This window comes from Miniopterus natalensis, chromosome 4, assembly GCF_054644295.1.
Source record: "Miniopterus natalensis isolate mMinNat1 chromosome 4, mMinNat1.hap1, whole genome shotgun sequence".
NCBI classification, from domain to species: Eukaryota; Metazoa; Chordata; class Mammalia; order Chiroptera; family Miniopteridae; genus Miniopterus; species Miniopterus natalensis.
The window spans coordinates 26,166,055-26,187,535 of record NC_142084.1 but is presented as its reverse complement, the minus strand read 5'-3'; the positions used below and the strand labels follow the sequence as shown (position 1 = coordinate 26,187,535).

Sequence of the window (21,481 nt, the reverse complement as noted above, 5' to 3'; positions counted from 1 at the left end):
AGGTTTTGAAGTAGTATGTGCTCTCCACATTCTCTTTTCCCTTTAGCTGGCTGGGTGCAGATGATGAGGCTCTAGGGGATTGTGGAACCATGAGAAGGAAGCCTGGGTCTCTGCATTAGTGCTCAAAGACAAGCCACTCATCAACTAGAAACAGCAGCCTTGGACTATTACATATGAGTGAGAAATAAACTTTAAGCCATTACACACATTAGGGTCTATTTGTTTCAGCAGCTAGCATTAACCTAGTTAAATCACCTCTTCATCCAGCCCTTACTCACCTCCTTTCCGATACCTTGCTCCAGGCCACCAAGACAGAGGGATTCACTCAGACTTGGTGTATGTATGGGGGGTTGTTTTTGGGCCTGGAACATTGCTCATGGTGGTTTTAATAAGGTGCATGACAGTGTGAATGTACCTGCGAGGGGGGTGTAGAGTGTGTGATGTAAGTGGAGACTGCCTGCCTGTCTGCTGTGCCATGGATCTGGGCCTGGGCTTCAAGAGGGGCTTTTACAATTTACAGGGTTTTCTCCCAACCTGATCTCATTTGATCCTCACAACCTCTTTGTGAGTGGTTCTCATTCTTCCCATTTTACAGATCAGGGAACTGAGACTCAGAGAGATGCAAGTTGCCCAAGGGTGCACATCAAGTTAGAGATCTGCTAAGCTGTGAATATGTGTGCTTGGGGTCCCAGGAGTTGGGCCTGGGCCATCATCAGCCCAAATGCCAACTGTTTGTTCATCTTGCTCCCCACAAAAGCCCAATCATAGGCTCTGCCTGTGACCCCTTCCTGAGGTCTTCCTCTCCTGCTACTGAAAGGTACCTCCCCCTACCTCTTCACCATGGATGCCAGTTGTAGCTCTGAGCACACCTTTATCCCAGAGACCCAGGCAACCCTGGGACTTCCCATCTCTTAGCCCTTATCTACCTTTCTCCACTCCATGGGTGTGGTGGGGCACCTCCACTCCACAGCATAGTGTTCTCAACTTCTCTCTCCCTGGCGCTCTAAAGGGGATCAGTTACTCATGTCCAGTTTTCTGTGGGAATTCTGATCCCTTTCCCTGTGGAGACCTCCCTAGTTCAGGCCTTGACCTCTCGCACCTGGCTCTAATGACCTCCTGTTTGATCTTCCTACCTGCTACCTGGCGCACTTCTTTTCCTCACCATAGCAAGAGAAATCCACACTGGCCACTACCATACTTAAAACCATCCCACTGCCTTCTGGAAAAAGTTCATGTTCCTTAGCTGGGAGTTAAAGGCCCTTTGAGTTCTGACCTCAGTCAAACTCTTGCCCACCACTCTTCAGCTGTTCCAAACTGCTTGCACTCCTTATACTTTCAGGCATCTCTCCCTGACTTTACATTTCCTGTTCCCTCTGCTGAAGATGCATTTCCCTTCTGGTAAACTACTTATTCTTCATGATCACCTCCTATATGCCAAGTACTGTTCTAGATGCTGGGGATTCAGCAGTGACCGTAGCTGACAAAAAATCCCTGCCCTCATGGAGGTCTAGTGGAATGCACATGTCCTTGTTTGTATGGATATAAATAAATCTCTGGAAGGGTATGCCCCTTGGGAGAGGAGTGGCAGAGGACCCTTGTTGTACACGTCTGTTTTATATATATGTGTGTGTATATATATATATATATATATATATATATATATATATATATATATCTCAAACTTTTTAAAAAATATATCTTTATTGATTTCAGAGAGGGAGAGAGAGAGATAGAAACATCAGTGATGAGAGAGTCACTGATCGAGGCCGCAACCCGGGCATGTGCCCCAACCGGGAATCGAACCCCGATAGCTCGACGCTCAACCACTGAGCCACGCCTGGCCGGGCTATATATGAAACTTTAATAATAAAAATCTCATTAAAAATACATGACCCAGAAAAGATGTCTCATCACTTAATCCTGAACAAGTTCATTCATTCAAAAGGGAAGCTTCTTAAAATGAAATAAAGGAGCAACCAACCAAGGTCCCACATTGTAATCTATAACAGGGGTCATTAATTCAAATGTCTAGAGGGACCACACAGGTGGGGTAAATTAGTGGCCAGGGTGTAGACATGCTTAGAAGTGGAAAGCATTTGCAGGGGGGTAGTCCATGGGCTTAGCTTGGTTGGATTTCCCAATTTTTCCCGAGAAACCGGAAATTTGGATTTCTAATGTGAATTTAAGACTCCTGATTTAAATACATCGTAGTTAAATCATTTATTGGACTAACATTAGCAGGTTAAAACAAAGAGTTCTATTTGGCTGAGGGCCACCAGTTTTTGACCTTTGGTCCACTGCCAGTTTTCCTGCACCTTTCACGGACACTTCTCTGCACTAGGAAGGCACCACGACCGACCGTTTGGATCTGGATGTGTCCCAGCCATCACTGGGGTCCCGGGCAGGGTCCATGTCTGCCGTCCCGCTTAAAGCCGACAGGGCCGAGGAGCTGGGCGTAGTGGATGCCTTCAAATCACTGGGAATTCTAAGTCTCCAAAGGCGTGAAGCTGGAGCAGGTGAAGCCAGGGCCAGCTAAGGCTCACCGGAGGTCACCCAGGGAGTCCCTGGCGGCACAGGAGTTGGAGTTTAGGCCTCCGTCTTCAAATTAGAGATCCTTTACCCTCGGAATGGGAAAGATTACTCCAGGGAAGCAATCAGTGGCCAGAGGCCGAGGGCGTTGTAGTCTTCGTTTGTCCAGCTCGCGCGAGGGGCCAACCAAAACTACAAGTTCCAGCATGCCGTGCTTCGCGGACGGCCCTCGTTCTGCCCCGACTCAAACCATTCCTCTGCTCCCTATTTGCTCACAATCCTAACGTGCTGTTCCATGATTGGTTGTGACTCGTAAGAACTCGCTGCTGAGGCTGGGCGACAGGTGTGTTTGAGCGGCCAAGGATATGGAACTGCACTCGATCAGGATGGAGGCTGCTCAGCACATAAAGCCGCTGCCCCTTTGGCTGAGAGGCTTTGCTTTTAACTCCTGGTGACACTAAGTTGAAAGGTTTCCGGCAGGAAGCCATTAGATGAGACACCCGGAAGGCGGAAGTCCTCGAACGGAAGTGGCGGCGAGAAACGGAGAATGGCGGCGGAAGGTTGTATTTGGCGCTGGGGCTGGGGCCGGCGATGCCCGGGGAGGCCTGGGCTTCCCGGCCCCGGCCCTGGCCCCACGACACCTTTATTTCTTCTTCTGCTGCTGGGGCCGGTGGCTGCGGATATAACTGACGGCAACAGCGAACACCTCAAACGGGAGCATTCGCTTATCAAACCCTACCAAGGTGAGGCCTGGGGCGGGAAATGAGTGCAGGGTGAGGGCCAGGCTGCACAAGGTTGGGAAATGGGGTGCCCTTTCTCCCGAGCAGGGCAGTTCTGTGGATTTCCTGCCTCTGTCCTGGCATGGCCTTTTACGCACCTGTCTGTGCCCGTCACTCTACCCACAGGTGTCGGTTCCAGCTCCATGCCCCTCTGGGACTTCCAAGGCAGCACTATACTCACGAGCCAGTACGTGCGTCTGACCCCTGATGAGCGCAGCAAGGAGGGCTCTATCTGGAACCACCAGGTGAGTGGTTCCCCAGAGACCAGGCATACCCTTAAGTAAGCCACTACTCCCAGCCTCCGCTGCAGCTCGGACGTCAGTTTGGTTGGAAGGCTTGCCCGCCCCTTCCTCACCTTGGTCACACCCACCAGTAATAACAGGTAATGGCTGTTGAAGTTGCTGTGTTGTCAGGAGCTGTGCTTGGCACTTTACACCCTTCTCACTTAATTCCTTCAAAACCCATGTGAAATAAGTGATGTTATTTCCATTTTACTGACGAAGAAGCTAAGACTCAGTTAAGTTGGAGCTGTCAGGCTGTCTGGATTGAACCCTCTCAAATAGTGGGATAAATAGAAGGAATGGGATCTTTATTGGGTATTTTGCCGTGTGTTGTGCACTGATTTTAACATGCCTTATTGCATTTAATTCTCAAACAGGCTGCTTGAAATAGGTGGGCTATTGTGACTTTATGCAGAGCTAACACAGACAGTGAATAATTCAGCATAAACAGAGTTTAAGCTCTGATCTATCTGATCTCCAAGCTCAGCAATTCATTCACTACACTTGATTCCCTCCCTCCCCCTCGACTGTGAAGGAACCCCTTAGAAATACTTGCAGACTCAGTCCCTTTCCCCAGTGCTTGATTGAGGGTCTTGCCATTAGTGGTATGGAAGAGCAGTTTTTTGTTCTGTGACTTTTGCTCCAGAGGTCAGGGAGCCTCAGATATCACTGGAATGTCATACATGAGCAGTGGCCAAGATCAGTTGCTATAAAGACTCCACACTGAGGAAACCTCGGTCAGGAAAGGGGTATAAGCTGAGTAATTTGGGGCTGGGCCACAGCCTGGGGCAGAACCTGCTCCTGCCTCAGCCTGTCTGACCCCAACCTTTCCTATGCCTCAGGTGTTGGTCATTGTCCTAGTTTTCTCCATCACCCTCCTCTTTGGTCCATTCTGGTTGACATCCCCATTTAGTTCTGGGAGCCCATACTGTCTTCATGTTGCCTCATCTGCCTATCCCCTCAGCTTCTCCTCTCCTTACTGCTAGGAGCATGTGGGGTAACTTTCCTCAGCTTTCAGCCTGATCCTTAGAGCCTAGGGTCTCCTGTGAAGGGACAAATATGCATTATGTGTACACATTTTGGCCTCTGGTGCCTGGCATCACCAGTCATTTGCTTTGTTAATTTTGTTCTAGCCTCTCTGGCTGCCTTCTTACCTCAGGACCTTTGCACTTGTTCCCTCTGTCTGGAACACTGCCTCCTGGCTGTCATGCCTGATTGGTTCCTTCTCATCCGTTAAGTCTTAGCTGAGTGCCACCCACTTAGAGAGTGTTTCAGTAACTTCCCTGAGTCACATTCTGTCACATAATTTTAAAAAATGATAATGTAGCCTTATATTTTCTATGGAAATGAGTTCAATATAGCATTCAGTTTTTTGTTTTTTTTTTTTAAGTAAGGTACAAATAGTGCTGGAACTGTTGGAAATTCAGTTCAGTCATAAGTAACTTAATTAAGCTTGTAGTAGCTTGGTGGTTGGTGGTGTCAACAGTGTGGCAATGTCACAGGGCTAATTGGATCCTGCACTTGCCTTCATCGAATTTTCAGTCTTCCTTTCCCCACCTTCCCATTCGGCTCCAGGGACCTCTGCTGTTTGGCCCTACAGATATTCCCAAAGGGTTGGAATGTTTTCTATAGTTTCTGAAAGAAATTACTTAGAAGTCTTAGAATTTTCTGCCCAGTGTTTCTCAAGAGCCAACTCTTCCTTTACTGGAGAGATGCTTTCTGGACTTTTCTCTTTTTTGTCCCCAGTTACTCCCTTTGGGAGGGGCAGCAAATTAGCAAACAGTACTGAGTACCTGCTGTCTTCTGAGAAAAGATAAGACAGAGTGCCTGCTGTGGTGTGGGGTGGACCGGTCTGGATGAAGGAGTGGCCCAGCAGTGGCTAGAACTGCACAAGTGCCTGATGGCTGGAGCACAAGACACAGGGAAGCCTGAGGGATTGGTCAGGACCATATTGAGGGGATCTTGTATGGAGGCTGCAGCATGGTCTTTAAGCTATTTTTGCTGTATATAGCCACCTTCACTTTTAAAAAGTTGATGTGGGTTTAAATATTTGCAAAGGCTCTAGTTTCCAGCATATTTTAACTAATGCCATTTTTAAGATAAAACTGTTCAGTACTCTTAAGTGTATTCAGTGGATTCTAAATATTGCAATTTGATATCTTTTTTAAAATATGCTTTTATTGATTTTAGAGAGAGAGGGAGGGAGAGAGAGAAACATCAATTGGTTGCCTCCCGCAAAAACCCCAACTGGGGATCAAACCTGCATCTTGGGCATATGCCCTGACCGGGAATCGAACTGGCGACCTTTCAGTACACATCACAATGCTCAGTCGACTGAGCCACACCAGCCAGGGTGCCCTTTTTTTAAACACTACGAATAAGCCCAAGTTGTATGTCAGTTCTTTACTGAACTTGTGTTTTAATTTCATTTTCCAACACAGAATTTTATCCTAGTGTAGTATATTTAATGCTTGAAAATCTCTTATTGATTAGCCTAATATACTCTGTGACTAAAATAAGTGTACTAATTTAAACTTTTTAACTTTCTTGGGACCTTGAAATTAAGTTTTAATATTTTCTTTGGGATTATTATGCTACACAGCTCATCAAAATGAATGCATTACACGTTACACAATTTTTAAATACTTATTATAGAAAAGTGAAAATTTATTGAAGTGCATCTCAATGAGCTATTTTCCCCCCACTCTGTCTGGATAAATATTATTGTCAGTATACAACGGCCCTCAGCCCCACTTCTGCTTTTTGTTTTTATAAATATGAATGCTGAGTCAGAGAGTTTTATTGTAGCAGGTCATTCAATACTTTGAACTTCTTTTGGTTTATAAACCCAAAATCCTGTGGTGATCTTTCATCAAAAATTTTAATAATATCAGCTGACTGTTGTATTAGCTCTTTTTTCCACTTTGTTGCAGGAAAGGCATGGAAACCACCTAAGTTTAAGATGCTCTGTGACTGCCAGGTGATTCAGATTTAGTTGGCCTAGGTAAGGGCCGGAATTAAGGTTTCTGAGCTCCCCAGTGGCTTGGTTGTGCAGCCAGGTGGAGAACCATGGCCACGTCATGTTCTGCCCCCAAAAGCAGCTTCTGAATCAGTTCTAGCCTGTACTTAACTTGCTTAAAATCTTTCAGGAGCTTTATATTGTCTATATCATATTTCTATCTGCTGATCTGCAGTCTTCAATCTGCAGTATGAGGAGACTTTCTAAGACCTGGTTAGTCTTGAAGGAATCAGTTTCCAGGTCCTCAACTTCAAGGTGTACTCTTTCATGTAACTGATCTCCCTGCAAACATGCCAGGGACAGGAGGGTAGGTTTTCTTTCTCCACCTCCCCAGTCACAGTTGCCCTTCTGCTCAGAGGCAAGAGGCACACCTTGCACCAGCTTGAGGTCTTATATCAGTGTGCTGTTCTCAGGTGCAGAGAACTCCTGAGCACTAAAGAGACCATTTGAAATCTGGTTTCTGGGCTGACTTTTGCATATGTGAGAAATGTTTTCAACTTTTTAAATAATATATGAAGGATTTTCTAGTAATCTTTTTTAAAGTTATTATTGTTCGTATCAAGTTTAATTTCATTATGGTCAAGGAACATACTTTATGATTTCAGTCCTTGGAGGCCTGTTGAGACTTGCAAATGGTCCCTCAAATGGTCAGGTTTTGTGAAAGTGTTCTGTAAAGCATGTAGATGGTTTTTCAAATGGTCAGAATTTGTGAGAATGTCCTGTTTGTGCCTGTGAAGCATGTAGGTTCTTGGCTGGTTGAGTCAGTGTGCTGTTTAAGTCCTTAGGTTAAATCTGCTGGTTGGGTTCAACTCTATAGCCTTCCTGACAATTTTGCTTGTTTTTTTCAGTTACTGAGAGAAATGTGTTAATATTTCTGTGTGTGGATTTGTCTTTTTTGTAGTTCTGGCAGTTTCTGCTTTATATATTTTGAGGCCAAAATTTTCCTGGTAAAAGGAATCTTTTGTCATTAAGAAGAGTCCCCTTGTAAACTTTGTTTTGGTATAGCTGCACAGAGTTTGCTTTTGGTTAGCGTTTGCATGCTTTATCTTTTTCTATCTTTTTTTACTTTCTTTTTTTCATTTCTTTATATTTTAGAGTTGTCTCTTGTAATCAGCATATAATTAGATTTTGGAGGGTGCTGTTTATTTTTATTGTGGTAAAATACATATAACAGAATTTACCATTTCAGCCTTTAATTTTATTGTTTTTTACTTTTTAAATTATTTAATTTATGAAGCCATTCTCTTCAGTAGAATACTCATTGGCATTGAAACAGTTTTTTGTTTTTGTTTTTTTAAATATATCTTTATTGATTTCAGAGAGAGGAAAGGAGAGGGAGAGAGAGAGAAACATCAATGATGAGAGAGTCATTGATCGGCTGCAGCCCACAACCCGGGCATGCGCCCTGACCGGGAATCGAACCCCGATCGCCTGGATCCTAGGTCGATGCTCAACTGCTGAGCCATGCCCGGCCGGGCAACATTGAAACAGTTTTTTAAAATATAATAGCCATCAATAAAAAATTAGTTTTGATTATTGTGTTTATGTTTCTACACATGAAAAAAATTCCTCAAACTTTTTTTTATTGTGGTAAAATATGTGCAACATAAAATTTACCATCTTAACCATTTTCGAGTGTACAGGTCAGGGGCATTTAGTGCATCATATTGTTGTGCAACCATCGCCACCATCCATCTCCAGAACTTTTTCATCCAAACTGAAACTCTGTGCCCATTAAACTTAACTTACCTATCTCCACAGCCCCTGGCAACTAGTATTCTACTTTCTGTCTCTGACTCTACTAGGTACCTCATATAAATGGAATCATACAGTACTTGTCTGAGTCCGGCTTATTTCATTTTGCATAATATCTTCAAGGTTCATCTGTGTTATAGCATGTGTCAGTATTCATTCCTTTTTATGGCGTGCGCGCGTGTGTGTGTGTGTGTGTGTGTGTACGTACTAAATTTTGTTTAACCATTCATCTGTTGATGGATACTTGGGTTGTTTCCACCTTTTGTCTGTTGTGAATAGTGCTGCTATCAACATGGGTGTACATGAGTGTCTGAGTTTCTGCTATCATTTCTTTTGGGTATCTACCTAGGAAGTAGAATTGTCTGGTCATATGGTAGCTCTGTGTTTAACGTTGAGGACCACCAAACTGTTTTCTACGGCTGCACCATTTTACATTCCTACCAGCCATGTATGAGGGTTCCGATTTCTCCACATCCTCTCCAACACATTATTGTCTGTTTTTTATAGTAGCCATTCTAATGGGTGTGACATGATATCTTATGGTTGCAATTTGTATTTCTCTAATGACTAATGATGTTGAGCATCTTTTCATGTGCTTATTAGCCATTTGTATTTCTTCTTCAGAGAAATGTCTAGTCAAGTCCTTTTCCATTTAAAAATTTTTTTGTTGTTGTTGTTAATCCTCACCCGAGGATATTTTCCTCTGATTTTTAGAGAGAGTGGGAGGGAAGGAGGGAGAAGGAGAGAGTGGTGGGAAGGGAGGGAAAGAAACACTGATGTGAGAGAAACATGTTGATTGGTTGCCACGTGCACGTGCCCCGACCGAGCTGGGGATTGAATTTGCAACCCAGGCACACTCCCTTGACTGGGAATCAAACCTGTGACCCTTCTGTGTGGGCCAGTGCTCTAACCACAGAGCCACACTGGCCAGGGCGAGATCCTATATACACTTCACCAACATTTAGTTCATCTACATTTAGTAAAATTACTGATACATTTGGGTTTAATCTACTTACTACCTTACTATTTACCTTGTATTTATATCGCCTGTTCTGTCATTTTTCCCTTTTGGGTTGGTTAATTTTTATTCCATTTTTACTCTCTGTTAGCTTGAAAGTTTGTGTGCTTGTTTCTCAGTTTTTTAGTGGTTACTCTGGAGTTTAAAACATGTATCCATGTTTTACCAAAGTCTAGTAATAATATGTACTTTTACCTCCTTCCTGGACAATGCAAGGATCTTAGAACTTTAACTTCATTTACCTCATTGTTGTTATTTATTTTGATACTTTGCATTTTAAATCACACAAAACATTGTTTTATACAGTCAAATATTTATTTAGATTTTACCCTCAGATTTATTGTATTCATCGCTCTTCCTTTCTTCCTGAATCTCTGACTTTACATCTGGATCTTTTTCCTTCTTTCTAAAGAATGAAAGACAGTTTTAATATTTTCGTTTATCTGAAAATGCCTTAATTTCACATTCTTCATGAAGGATACATTTGCTAAGTATAGAATCTTATGTTGATTGTTACTTTCTTTCAACTCCAAATATATCAGTCTGTCATCTTCTTGCTCTTAGTGTTTCTGTTGAGAAGTCCAATTTTAGGTTAATTATAGCTCCTTTGATGGTAGTCTGTCTTTTCTTCCTTCTGGTTGCTTTCTTTGTTTTCTCCCTCCTTTTTTTCCTCCTCTCCTTTTTAATGTATCTAAATGTAGTTGTTTTTTATTGTCTCTTTTGGTTTGTAAGACTTAAGATTTGCAGCACAGTGTCTTGGAGTCGGTTTTAGTAGTTGTTTAGACATCTCTTTACATTTTCCTTTGCTCCACTGTTTTGCTCATCATTCTGAAACTCCAGTTTTACGTCTTATACTTTCTTACTCTTTCTTTTGCCTCTTGCCCAGTGTTTTGTATCTGCCATGCTTTTGTTCTCTCGGCTTTATTCTGGATATTTTTATCTGACTGGAATGGAATTTACTAATTCTCTATTCATCTGTTTTAAATCTCTTGTAAAACTTATCCTTTACATTGTTAATTTCAGTTATTGTATTTTTTCTGGAATTTTTTATAGTATGATTTTTAAAAATTTTAGTTATATACTAAAATTCTCAATCTTGTCTTTTATCTCCTTGAAAATAGTAGACTAGTTATTTTAAAGGCCAATATCTGGAATTCCTGTCAGCCTCCCTCCTCCCTCCCTCCCTTTCATCCTCCCTTTGGTTTTTGTTCATATCTTGTTTTTTCATGTGCCTGGTATTTTTTATTGTGTACCAGATATTGTATTTGTAAGATTTTTTGTTAAAAGAAATGTGAGGCGTAGATGTCTCTTTAGTCTAATTTCAGAGATTGAGGAGACTCAGCTGAGTTACAGTCCCTGGGAGGGCCTTTCTCATTAATTCTTATTTTTGGCTTACTGTCTTTGTGGTCCCAACCCAAAGCAAGGTTAGTTCACCAGAACTTCCACTCCCTCAGCAGGCTGTGGACTCAAATTCCTTGTCTGTCTGTCCTTGAGAGTTGGTTCTCATCACCTCTCATTTGCCTCTCCGGAATCTGCAGGTTTTCCCAGAGCCAGTGAACTGTCAGGAACAGGGAAGGCTGATTTCACATGAAGACTTTCGGTGCCTGCTGGCTCTGTGTCCTCAGGGGCCAGGGCTGGGTCCCATCTCCTGGGATTCTGGTGCCCAGAGCTGAAATACTGAGTTTGATGAATTTATGAATGTATAACCAGTTCACCCATGATGGGACGTAAAGGTCTTTATTTTTTATTTGAGGTTTTTTTCTGATTACATAGCTAATATATTCATTATACAAAATTCAAACATAGAAAGTAAGTGTTCTCTGTAGTTCCCCTCCCAAAGTCAACTGTTGCTAATGTTGGTTCATATTCCTTTCATTTTTTTCTTTCTTTACACATATACTAATTCCTTTCTTTTCCAAAAATGAGAACATAGCATTGATACTGTTTTGCAGCAGTACCTTTGATATCTTTAAATGTAAGTGCCATGGCTCTGCCGCATCCTGTTAAAAGACTGCAGCAGCCACATTGTGCCAGGCAGACGGGAGGAAGTGTTCACTTTCCTGGCTGAGTGTTTCTTTCTGTCCTCGGCCACGGGGTGTTAATGATCTTTTCAATAGTTGCCAATCTGATAGGTCAACAATACCTTGTTTTCATTTGCCTGTCTGATGGGTCTTTGTTTAATCACTTGCTCACACACCCATCTGCAGACTTCCCTTAAGTGGATTCTTGTCAAAGTATGTGCCACACTGTAGTTTTCATGAGCAACTTCCTAGTGTGTAAGGTCAGGCTGTTTCCCCTGCTGCAGCAGTAGCCAGCTCTGCACTTGGTATTGCTGGATGCCAGGGAGCATCTACCTTCCCTCAGATCACAGTAGCCCAGAGGCTCCAGGGCATGACCCTTCCAGCTTCCAGCCCTGCTGCTGTCATCACGCTAGTGCTGGGCTGGGCTGTAAGGGCCAGGAGGTATGCTGGCCAACAGGGGTTTGGAGGCAGCCAGACCTGGATTTGAGTCCCTCAGTTTGGAAGATCAGTTAGAAGGGAAGATAGTGGAGGTGGGAGGCTGGAAAGGACCTGATGCAGTTTGTGTTAAAGACCTGAAGGCCATGGGAGGTATAAATGACAGAGCACAGTCTCTGCATCAGACAGACCTGGATGTGATTCAAGACCATCCACTTGTATAAATGACAGAGCACAGTCTCTGCATCAGACAGACCTGGATGTGATTCAAGACCATCCACTTTCCTGTTGTGGACAAGTTATTTTGTCTTTGAATGTGTTTTCTGTTTTGTAAAATGTGTGGCTCAAATAGAGATACTAATCATTTCATGAGATCCCAGGGCAAGAGCAGTGGGGATAGAGAGAAAACAGGGCTGACGGGTTTGGCTGGTTTTGAGGAAAGTGAATTAAAGTGGAGAAGACTGGTGCTGGGCTGGGTAGGGTCTGGGCCTCAGGCAGCCTTGGGACACTGTGGCTTCCCCCTCCTTACCTGGAAAGCCCAACAGCCCCCTTTCTTTCTGCTGAGAAAGCTGGAGGGTCTGTTGGTCAGTGGTACTTCTGACAGTGCTACCTGGCCCTGTGCCAAGGAGTGTCTAGTCTCAGCTGGGACATGGTCTGTGCCGGGTCACCTCCAGCTGGCAGGAAGGCCCAGATAACTAGAGCAACCCTCTCTACTCTCCCTCCAGCCTTGCTTCCTCAAAGACTGGGAGATGCACGTCCACTTCAAAGTCCATGGTTCTGGGAAGAAGAATCTCCATGGAGATGGCATTGCCTTGTGGTACACTCGGGATCGCCTGGTGCAAGGTAAGGCTGCACTCATGTTGTAGGGGCATCTGTGGCTTAGGACCCTCCACTCTGTATTCTGTTAAGGTGCTGCTGCTCTTCTTCAAGTAACCCTGGGACATTAGGTTGGCTCAGGGGGTGTCCCTTTGGGAAGAGGGGGGGCAGGATCCTGCAGCTCAGCTGTGTACGCCATGGTGACCTGGTGTTGTACACCAGCTAAGAATGTTGTGGGTTTTTTTGTTTTGTTTTTTACCATTTTAAAAGGTTGTGTTTTTAAAAGCAAAAGCAAGGAAGACTGACCAAGACTGTATGTGGCCTGCAAAGCCCAAAATGTTTCCCCTCTGGACCTGGACAGAAAGTTGCTGACCCCTGGTTAGAGGATAGGGCTTCCTGCATAGCCATCGGTTTTTCACAGGCTGGGTACCTTCTTGTCACTTGACATCACAGAGCACATGGCCATGTGCTGTCCCCTCACAGTTCAGGCTTCCAACTTGAGTCCTCTCTGCCACATCCTTGAGACCACCCTCAGGACTTTTCTTTAGAAATCTCTTTTCTTAAATCCTGGGTGAATGACCAACAGGTTGCCACCTCTTGCTCCCACCCCCACTGGCACTGCTTTGTTCTTTAGGTTACCCAATATCCCCATGACTACAGCATCTCTTTCTCATTCCAGGGCCTGTGTTTGGAAGCAAAGACAAGTTCCACGGCTTAGCCATCTTCCTGGACACATATCCCAATGACGAGACCACGGAGGTAGGCCCCTACTCCCTCATAGAGCAGGACAGGAAGGGCTGGGAAGTTGGCTGGGGGCTGAAACTTCTCCCTGGTCCCTGCACAGAGGAGCCTCCAGGGATTGGGGTGGTGGGAGCCCCTGCTGCTTCCAAAGGCTGGGCTGGCTATAGAGTAATCAGTATCTTGGTCTTAGCGTGTGTTCCCGTACATCTCGGTGATGGTGAACAATGGCTCCCTGTCCTACGACCATAGCAAGGATGGCCGCTGGACTGAGCTGGCCGGCTGCACGGCCGACTTCCGCAACCGTGATCATGACACCTTTCTGGCTGTGCGCTACTCCCGGGGCCGTCTGACGGTGAGCAGGGCGTCCTGGTGGTGGGGTTGTCCTCTGCTTGTGCTGGCTCTGCAGGGGTAGGTGGGCAGTGTGAGCCTAGGGCGTGCTTCACCTGCTGGTTGGCCACAGGTGATGACTGACTTGGAGGACAAGAATGAGTGGAAGAATTGCATCGACATCACAGGAGTGCGTCTCCCCACCGGCTACTACTTTGGAGCCTCTGCTGGCACTGGTGACCTGTCTGGTGAGTGGGCTGCGAAGGGTGTTAAGACTTGGTTTTGACCTTCCCTGGTCTGTCAGGAGCTTGTGACACAGCTGATCACTTTCCTTCTTGAACTTCCTGCATTGGTTCCACACTCCCCTGGTTTCTTCCTCCTCTTTGCATCATCTCTCAGTTTTGGCATGCACAGGGCTTAGTCTGTGAGCGGTCCTCAGCGATCTTCCCCTCTCTTTAGGAGGATTTGTATCTGCAGCCCAGTGTTGCTCAACATCTCCACCCCGATGCCCAATAGGTGTCTCAGCCTTTACATGCCCACAACTGAAAACACATCTTGCTACCAAGACATAAATGACACCTCTGTTCTTCTAGTTGCTCAGACTAAAATCCTTATTGTCATTCTGAACATTCCTTTTCTTTCACATGCCACCTGTCATCCATCTGCAAGTCTTGCCAGCTTCATCTTCACAGTGCAGCAGATCACCTCTTGACCCTCCTTTACTACTTGGGGGCCCAGGCCACCATCATACCTCACTTGGACCACTGTAGCTGCCCCCAAATGGTCCTCTCCCTCTACGCCAGCCTCCGACAGTCTCTCCCAGCTCTGCAGCCAAAGTGATCACATTAAAGTTCACGCGAGATGTCACTGCTTCTCTGCTCAGAGCTCTCCAGTGGCTCCTGGCTCTCTGAGAGTCAGGCCACCATTCATCCCAGCAGTGGCCTGCCAGGCCTTAGTGCTGGCACCTCCTCTGCCCCATCACCTCTCTGGTCTTTGTACTTGTGTCTCACTCTTATCTTCAAGTCTTGCTCAGATGTCACTTCCTCAGTGGGGCCTTCCCTGATTCCCTTGCTTAAAATTGTGTACACACACACCCCAGACACCTGTACACTCTGTAAAGTCATGCAATGTATGCTTAGGTAGCGGGTGGTTTCTTCCCCTTTTCACACAGCAGAGACCTTTGGAAATGTGAGCATTGAAGGAATTTCCCCACGTTTATACCCAGGAGATGAGAGCTCAGATGGGAACTGCAGTCTGACTTCAGAGTCAGTGTGTGTCGCTGGGCCTCTAGGGGTTGCACACACTGGCCTGTCGAGTGCCGCTTGGCTCTGCCCACCTGGCCACCAGGTCCTTGCTCTTTAGGCTCTCCCTTTTCCAGGCCTTTCCTTAGATTCCATTTGGTTAGCAGAGCTGATAGCTGGGACCCTCATCTTGGCTCTGAGCCTTAACCTTCCAATCTCAGAAATGGGGCAATCAGTTACTATTGAGCAGAGGTTCTTTCCTGGACTGTTTGGATTGGGCCTTTCCCAAGTCTCCTCAGGTACAGTTGCTGACCGTGTATCAGGGTGAGTGCTCAGCCAGGCAGGAGCAGGGTTCTTTCCAGGGGACGTGGCCACTTTGTGTGGCTGGGAGAGGCATGGGCCATGGGCCCCACGATGGGCTCAGGCCCCTTACAAGCTAATATTTGGTCCTGCAGACAATCACGACATCATCTCCATGAAGCTGTTCCAGCTGATGGTAGAGCACACCCCTGATGAGGAGAACATCGACTGGACCAAGATCGAACCCAGCGTCAATTTCCTTAAGTCGCCCAAAGGTATGTGTTCGCGGCCCCTCCCATTCTGGGCCTGCACAGGGCTGGGGCTGGGCCAAAGCCAGCATTGGTGCCTGCCTGTGGTCCCTGTGCCTTTGCCGGGTCTGGCTGTGGTTGTGGCCTGGGCTCTTGGATCAGCAAGCCATGCTAATGAGCAGTGTGTGAGCACCTAGAGTCTGATCCCTCCTACACTTGGTGCTGGGATAATGGCAGATAAAGCCACAGGGGCCAGTTTGTTGGTGTAGGTGATGTGCTGGCACTGATAGTGCACGTGCATGACCTCAGTGAATGGCCTGCAAAGTAGGTCCTACCACTAACTGAAGGAACTGATCCTTCAGTTTTCCTCAGCTAGAAGGGGATAAAGGCAGGATTTGAACTTGAAGTTTTTTTTGTTTTTTTTTTTAACTTGAGTTTTTGCAAAACCCTGAAGCCTGGGCCCTTCCTGTGGGGGTAATTAGCCATGACTTTGTCCTCACAGAATGAGGGTTCTGGTTGAAGAATCAAGGCCTCCGTGTGTGGAGAAATCCACCCCAAGAATCCTGAAGTCATGCCTGTGGGCCCAGCGGGGGATGGTGCACAGGCTGTGCCAGGGCCAGAGCACTGAGGGGCCTCTCAGGCTAGCCCAAGGTCACCATGCAGAATGTGAGCTGGAGTAGAACCAAGCATTTTTTTTTTTTTTTAAGGTGGTGAAAAAATGGTTTTTTAAAAGGTACAAAGGTTGTTTTTTTAAACATTGATTCTTTTTTGGGAGAGGGGACCAGCATTTATGTGACATCTCACTTTTTTAAGATTCAGGTTACATTTAAATATTTTGAATCACATGAACCCTGCCATAGACCACTGTCTTACCACTTTGGTCAAAGGGTTTCTGGCTGCTGAGGGCTCAGAGAACTTGTCTGCTGTGACTCACCCAGCAACCCCATGTGGTTTGCCAGAAGGGGCTTAACTCATTTTCAGTCTTGTTGATCCATTTGTTTCTTCAGCGGATGATTCCAAAGCTTCTACTCTATCTAGCTGTGTGCTGGGCGCTGCCCCAGGGTTCAGTCTAGTGACTGAAGCGGGGGGTGGGGTGGGGGTGTGTGTAGGATAGGGGGTGGGTTAGGGAGCCCTAGGAGTCCTGAGGCAGAGCCAACTGCAGGAAGTGCCCCTGCTTGGGAGCTCCTGGTTCAGTCAACAGCCATTACTGTCACTGTGCAGGGGTGGAAAGGGGCTGATGGTGGGACAGCAGGCCTGTCGGGTCTGGTCTTCCAGGAAGGGAGAATGTCAGTGGGCTCATGGCTGACATTCCAGGCCTGGCTAGGAGGAGCCATATCCCACAGTGGTGGGAAATCACAGGCCTGGCACTCATCAGAGTCATTGACAGGGTTAATGGGCAGGGGAGTGATGTGACCAGAGCAGAAGGACAGGATGGGGGCCTAGGACCCCCTAGGAGCCACCAAATGTATCCAGGTGTGAGTCAGGGCAGCGTTTGGCCAGGGTTGTGTTTCCGCAGTTGGGGACGTCAGACCACTGTACCGGGGGTGGGGGGGGTGGGCTTGTGATCCTGGGCAGACCGAGCTCCTGGGGAGTCCAGGAATCCAGTGTCCACCAGCTAAAAGGCACCCCAGGCCTCGATCTCTGGGGTCCTCGAGGTTGCCCCTCTGTCCACTCCGCTGCCCCTCACTGGTGCAGCTGTGTGCAGCCACCTAGGGGTGGGTATGGGGGCCTCACAGGGCCGCCCTGCTCCGTCCTGTTGGGAGCTGCCGGCCTCCCCAGTTTGCCATTTCAACTCCCCTTTCTTCTCCCTCAGACAACGTGGATGACCCGACGGGGAACTTCCGCAGCGGGCCCCTGACTGGGTGGCGGGTGTTCCTGCTGCTGCTGTGTGCGCTCCTGGGCATCATCGTGTGCGCCGTGGTGGGGGCCGTGGTGTTTCAGAAGCGGCAGGAGCGCAATAAGCGTTTCTACTGAGTGGCTGGCGCTCGGCTCGGGGAGGGCCTGGTATTGGCCCCCTGCACTAATGTGAACTTTTTTTTTACTGGGATTGTAAAAGAAAAACGACGACCTTATTTCTTAACAGTTTAAAAGAAATAATTAAAGTATTTTCATACATTTTGCTTCTTGCCCAGCAGGGACAGGCTGCAGGGCTGGGGAATAAGGATTTAGTGTCCCCACAGCTGGGGACAGAGGCCCTTGCCCATGACCAGCATCTCAGGAGCAGGGGCCTGTGTGCCTGGAGCTGGGTTGAGGCCCCAATAGGTGGCCGTTGAACACTGGAGGCCCCCCAACCACACGGGTGGGTGCCTGAGGACATGGACAGTGACTTGTTCTGCGCTGTGCTGCGTGTGTGGCAGAAGAGGAGGCCGAGTGTGGAACCTGGGCCTTCGTGTTTACCTCTGAAGCTTCCCAAGGCAGACCCTTGAGGGAGGCCAGAGGAGCAGTTTGGTGGGGCCCAGGGGGAGACTGTGTGCTAAATAAAGTGAAATAACCACCCTGTGTGACTGCCCTGAGGGGCTTTTCCTTTTCTTCGAATACCTTCCAGGTAGTGAGGCTTACTAGCTCTCAGCCTCATCCCCTCGGCTGGTGTTGTGCTCCCTGTTCCTGGGGGGAAACATGGCTCTCGGGTCAAGCAAAGCTTGCCCAATGTCGCATAGCGTGGGGTCATGGGAGCAGGTGCTCTGTGTTCCTGTACCATCTCTCATGTGCTCTGGGCCTCTAGGTGAAAGGTTCTGGTGGGTGGAGGATTTGGGGTACCATGTAGAGGGTGTGACCTCAGCCCAAGGAAACCCAGGGGGCTCCAGGATGATCTGGAAGGAATTGGGTGCAGGGGGACAGGCTGGGGTCAGTAGTGGTATTCCGTTTGGGGTGTCTTGAGACAGAGATGGCACAGGGAATGGAAGAAAGCCAGCAGCTGACAAGCGCTGCCATCTGGCAGCTTCCATGGTTCTCTCCACCCAGGCCATGGCCTGCTGCTGTCCATCCTTCCCTACTTGCCTTGACCACCCCGACCTTGCCTTGGACCAGTGTCCCCGTCTAGTCTTCACATTCACGGTTCAATAGTATTTGAGTCTCCATCTTAAAAGTAAGAGCAACCCTAATTTCCTGTTGCAACCAGGCTTTTTGTAATTAACAGTCAATTTGATTCTCATTGTAAAAAATAGATAATATAGGAGTGGATGAAGAGTAAGAACTTATTTTTCCCTCTTTCAGTCTCACTCTCTAGAACTCTTCACTAGTTACTATTAACCGTCTCTTGCCCTCTTCAGTGTTTCACAAATTAGATGTCCAGAGATTGTTCACAAGCTCATGGTGACTGAGAGGTCTGAGCTGTTTCCCTCACGGGTCTGGGCGCCTTTTCAGGAAGCCATGAGAGTAAACATGATCCTCATTATTGAAATATTTTATTGAGTACTTTCCCCAAAATGGTTTCTTTCCTTGAAAAGTAGCTAACTTTGAGTGCTTGCATATGCCAACCATGGTTCTGCGCGGTTGACGTGTATTAACTCATTTTGTTCCATGTGGACACTGGAAATCCACTAGGTCAGGCGGCTCTTGCCTCATTGACCTATCCTGGGGGAACGAGGTGTCCGCACTGACATGCACAGCAACTCCATGGCTGCTACAACTATGTCATTAGCACCACACTTGCTATATTTGGCCTTTAATTTTTGGCTCTAGCTTGGCCTTCCTGAATTTCTGAATTATTAGGCAATCTGGCTACCTGTATGGCTCTCACATTCCCCACATATTCGAGTCACCTGGAGAATGAAAGCAAGCCTGCTTCATTCTATAAGTCTGGTATAAGATGCTGGTGGGGCCTGGGTAAGGGTGGTTTTGGCCAGTATACAGGCTTGAGAGCCACCAGCTGTTAGGCCAGTGACCATGGTCTGTGCTTGGCTGTCGGGGTCTTGTTTGCATCCCTTTCAAAGTTTATACCTAGCAGTGCTTCCCCAGAAGATCAGATGTTTTATTACATCTGCCTTTTCACACACGGATTGTGATGACATCATCTACGCTTTGCCATGTACATTTAGAAGGCTTTTTCTTGCTGTGGCCAGTGTGGCTGGGTGGACGTTGTCTGTGCACTGAAAGGTTGCCTGTTTGCCCCTCAGTCAGGGCACATGCCTTGGTTGTGGGCTTGATCCCCGGTAGGGGGTGCAGAGGCAGCTGATTGATGTTTCACTTTGATATCAATGTTTCTCCCTCTCTTTCTTTAAAAAGCAATAAGATATATTAAAAAAAGAAAATAATAAAGAAAAAGTTATTTTCTCATATAAAAGTGAAATATAAATCTATCTCCCTGGATCTCAGTCTGAGAAATAAGCATTGACACACTTGCATCCCTCTGTCCTCTGCCCTAAATGGGTGCCCCTCCCTTTGGAGGTGATGGCTGCTGATTCTTTTTGTCAAAAATGTTAGCATGGAGGTATGTATCCCTCAATACATGCTATTGTTTTGCATCTTTAAAAATGATAAATGCTACACAGTATTCCTCAACTTTTAAAATTCGACATTGTAAGTCTGGTTACATGCAGCTCAAGATGTGGCGTGAGCGGACTCCAGTTTATCCATTCTGCATGGCCGGACATCGAGATGGCTTCTAGGCTTTTGATTTTAGACCCAGAGTTGCTCTAAACATTTGAGCACATCTTCATGCACAATGTATAGGAAATGCTGTTTCGTAGCTTACATGCATTCAGTTTTATTCAATGTCATATTGTTCTCCAAGGTGAGTTATATCCAGTCTGCTTCCACCTTGGCTACTGAGATCCCCTCTGCCCACTTAGCATTTGATATTCTTGGAGTGCTTAAATTTTGACAGTCTGATGGGTGCCAGAGTTTTACTTTGTATTTCTCTGCTAGCAGGTCGAGGGCCCTTGGTATCCTCAAGGGTGCATTTGTATTTCCTGCATGGGGGGGTCATTTTGCCCCTTTTTCTTGTGTCAGATCCTCAGATTGTTGCTTTGCATCCCTCCTCCCAGCGTGCTTGTCTTTTTGCTTTTCTAACAGTGTGATATACAGTCTACGTTTTAATGCCACTCATATTTTCCAAAGATTTTCCCCCCAAAAGTTTAAATTTTGCTTTTCAAATTTAGCATTTAATTTTTTTGGAGTTAGTTTTTGTGTGGGGAGTGATGTTGGGGTCAGGTTGTCCCCTCCATGTCTAGCCCATTATGCCAGTATCTTTACTCACTCATTTCTCTGCACGAGCTGCAGAGCCACCTTGACGGGCTCAGCCCGTGTCAGCCCCATCTTGATACTGTTCCCTCACCTACCTTCTCTTCCATGGCCTGTCCTCAGCTGAACCTCCCAGGTCCTCCTCAGTGAGGGTGGCCCTGTGAAAGCAGTGCCAGAGGAGATGCTAGAGGCAGTCAGCTGAGGAGGTTCTCAGGAACAGCATTAGACAGCAGCTGATGTGGCTGGCTACCTGCCCCCCTCTTCCTGCTGGAATGTGACTGGAGGTGCAGAGGCCCCCTGTGACAACAGGGGCAGTAGCGAACATGGGAGCAGGATGGAGTACAGGTCCTTATGATGTGGCTGAGGTGCTGCTGCAGCCTGGACTGCCAACCACATGGCTTTTATGTGAAAAATCTGTATTTGTTCAAAACTACTGTGAGTCATGTTTTCTGTTGTTTGGGGCTAAAAACAGCCAGCCCTGTGCCTGTCCCCACGTCAAGTTTTCTAACACGTACATGTCTGCTCTGGACTGCAGCTAAGATTCACACGCCCACTGGGTGCCATGCACTGTTTTGGCCACTAGGACACAACAGTAACCAAAAGGGGCAGAAGTCTTTGGCCCCATGAAGCTTATAGTCTCGTGGAGGAATCGGGAAATAAGTAAGTAAAATATATGCTCTGTTAGTGTCTGTATTCATTTTGTTGAGTTGCCACAGCAAAGAACCACAAGCTGGCTGGCTTTAAACAAATTTATTGTCTCCCGGTTCTGGAGCTGGAAGTCTGAAATCAC

At 46.6% G+C, this 21,481-nt stretch overlaps 1 protein-coding gene across 1 annotated transcript; it reads left to right on the top strand.

Annotated features, from left to right (window-relative positions):
- The first annotated feature begins 2,699 nt into the window (after positions 1-2,699).
- Positions 2,700-18,009, top strand: LMAN2 (lectin, mannose binding 2). The gene is made up of 8 exons (XM_016203281.2): positions 2,700-3,272; positions 3,435-3,553; positions 12,563-12,680; positions 13,333-13,412; positions 13,585-13,746; positions 13,855-13,969; positions 15,418-15,537; positions 17,324-18,009. Exons 1-8 carry the CDS (start codon positions 3,077-3,079, stop codon positions 17,482-17,484), a joined length of 1,071 nt encoding a protein of 356 aa, XP_016058767.2. The 5' UTR covers positions 2,700-3,076; the 3' UTR covers positions 17,485-18,009.
- The last annotated feature ends 3,472 nt before the right edge of the window (positions 18,010-21,481 follow it).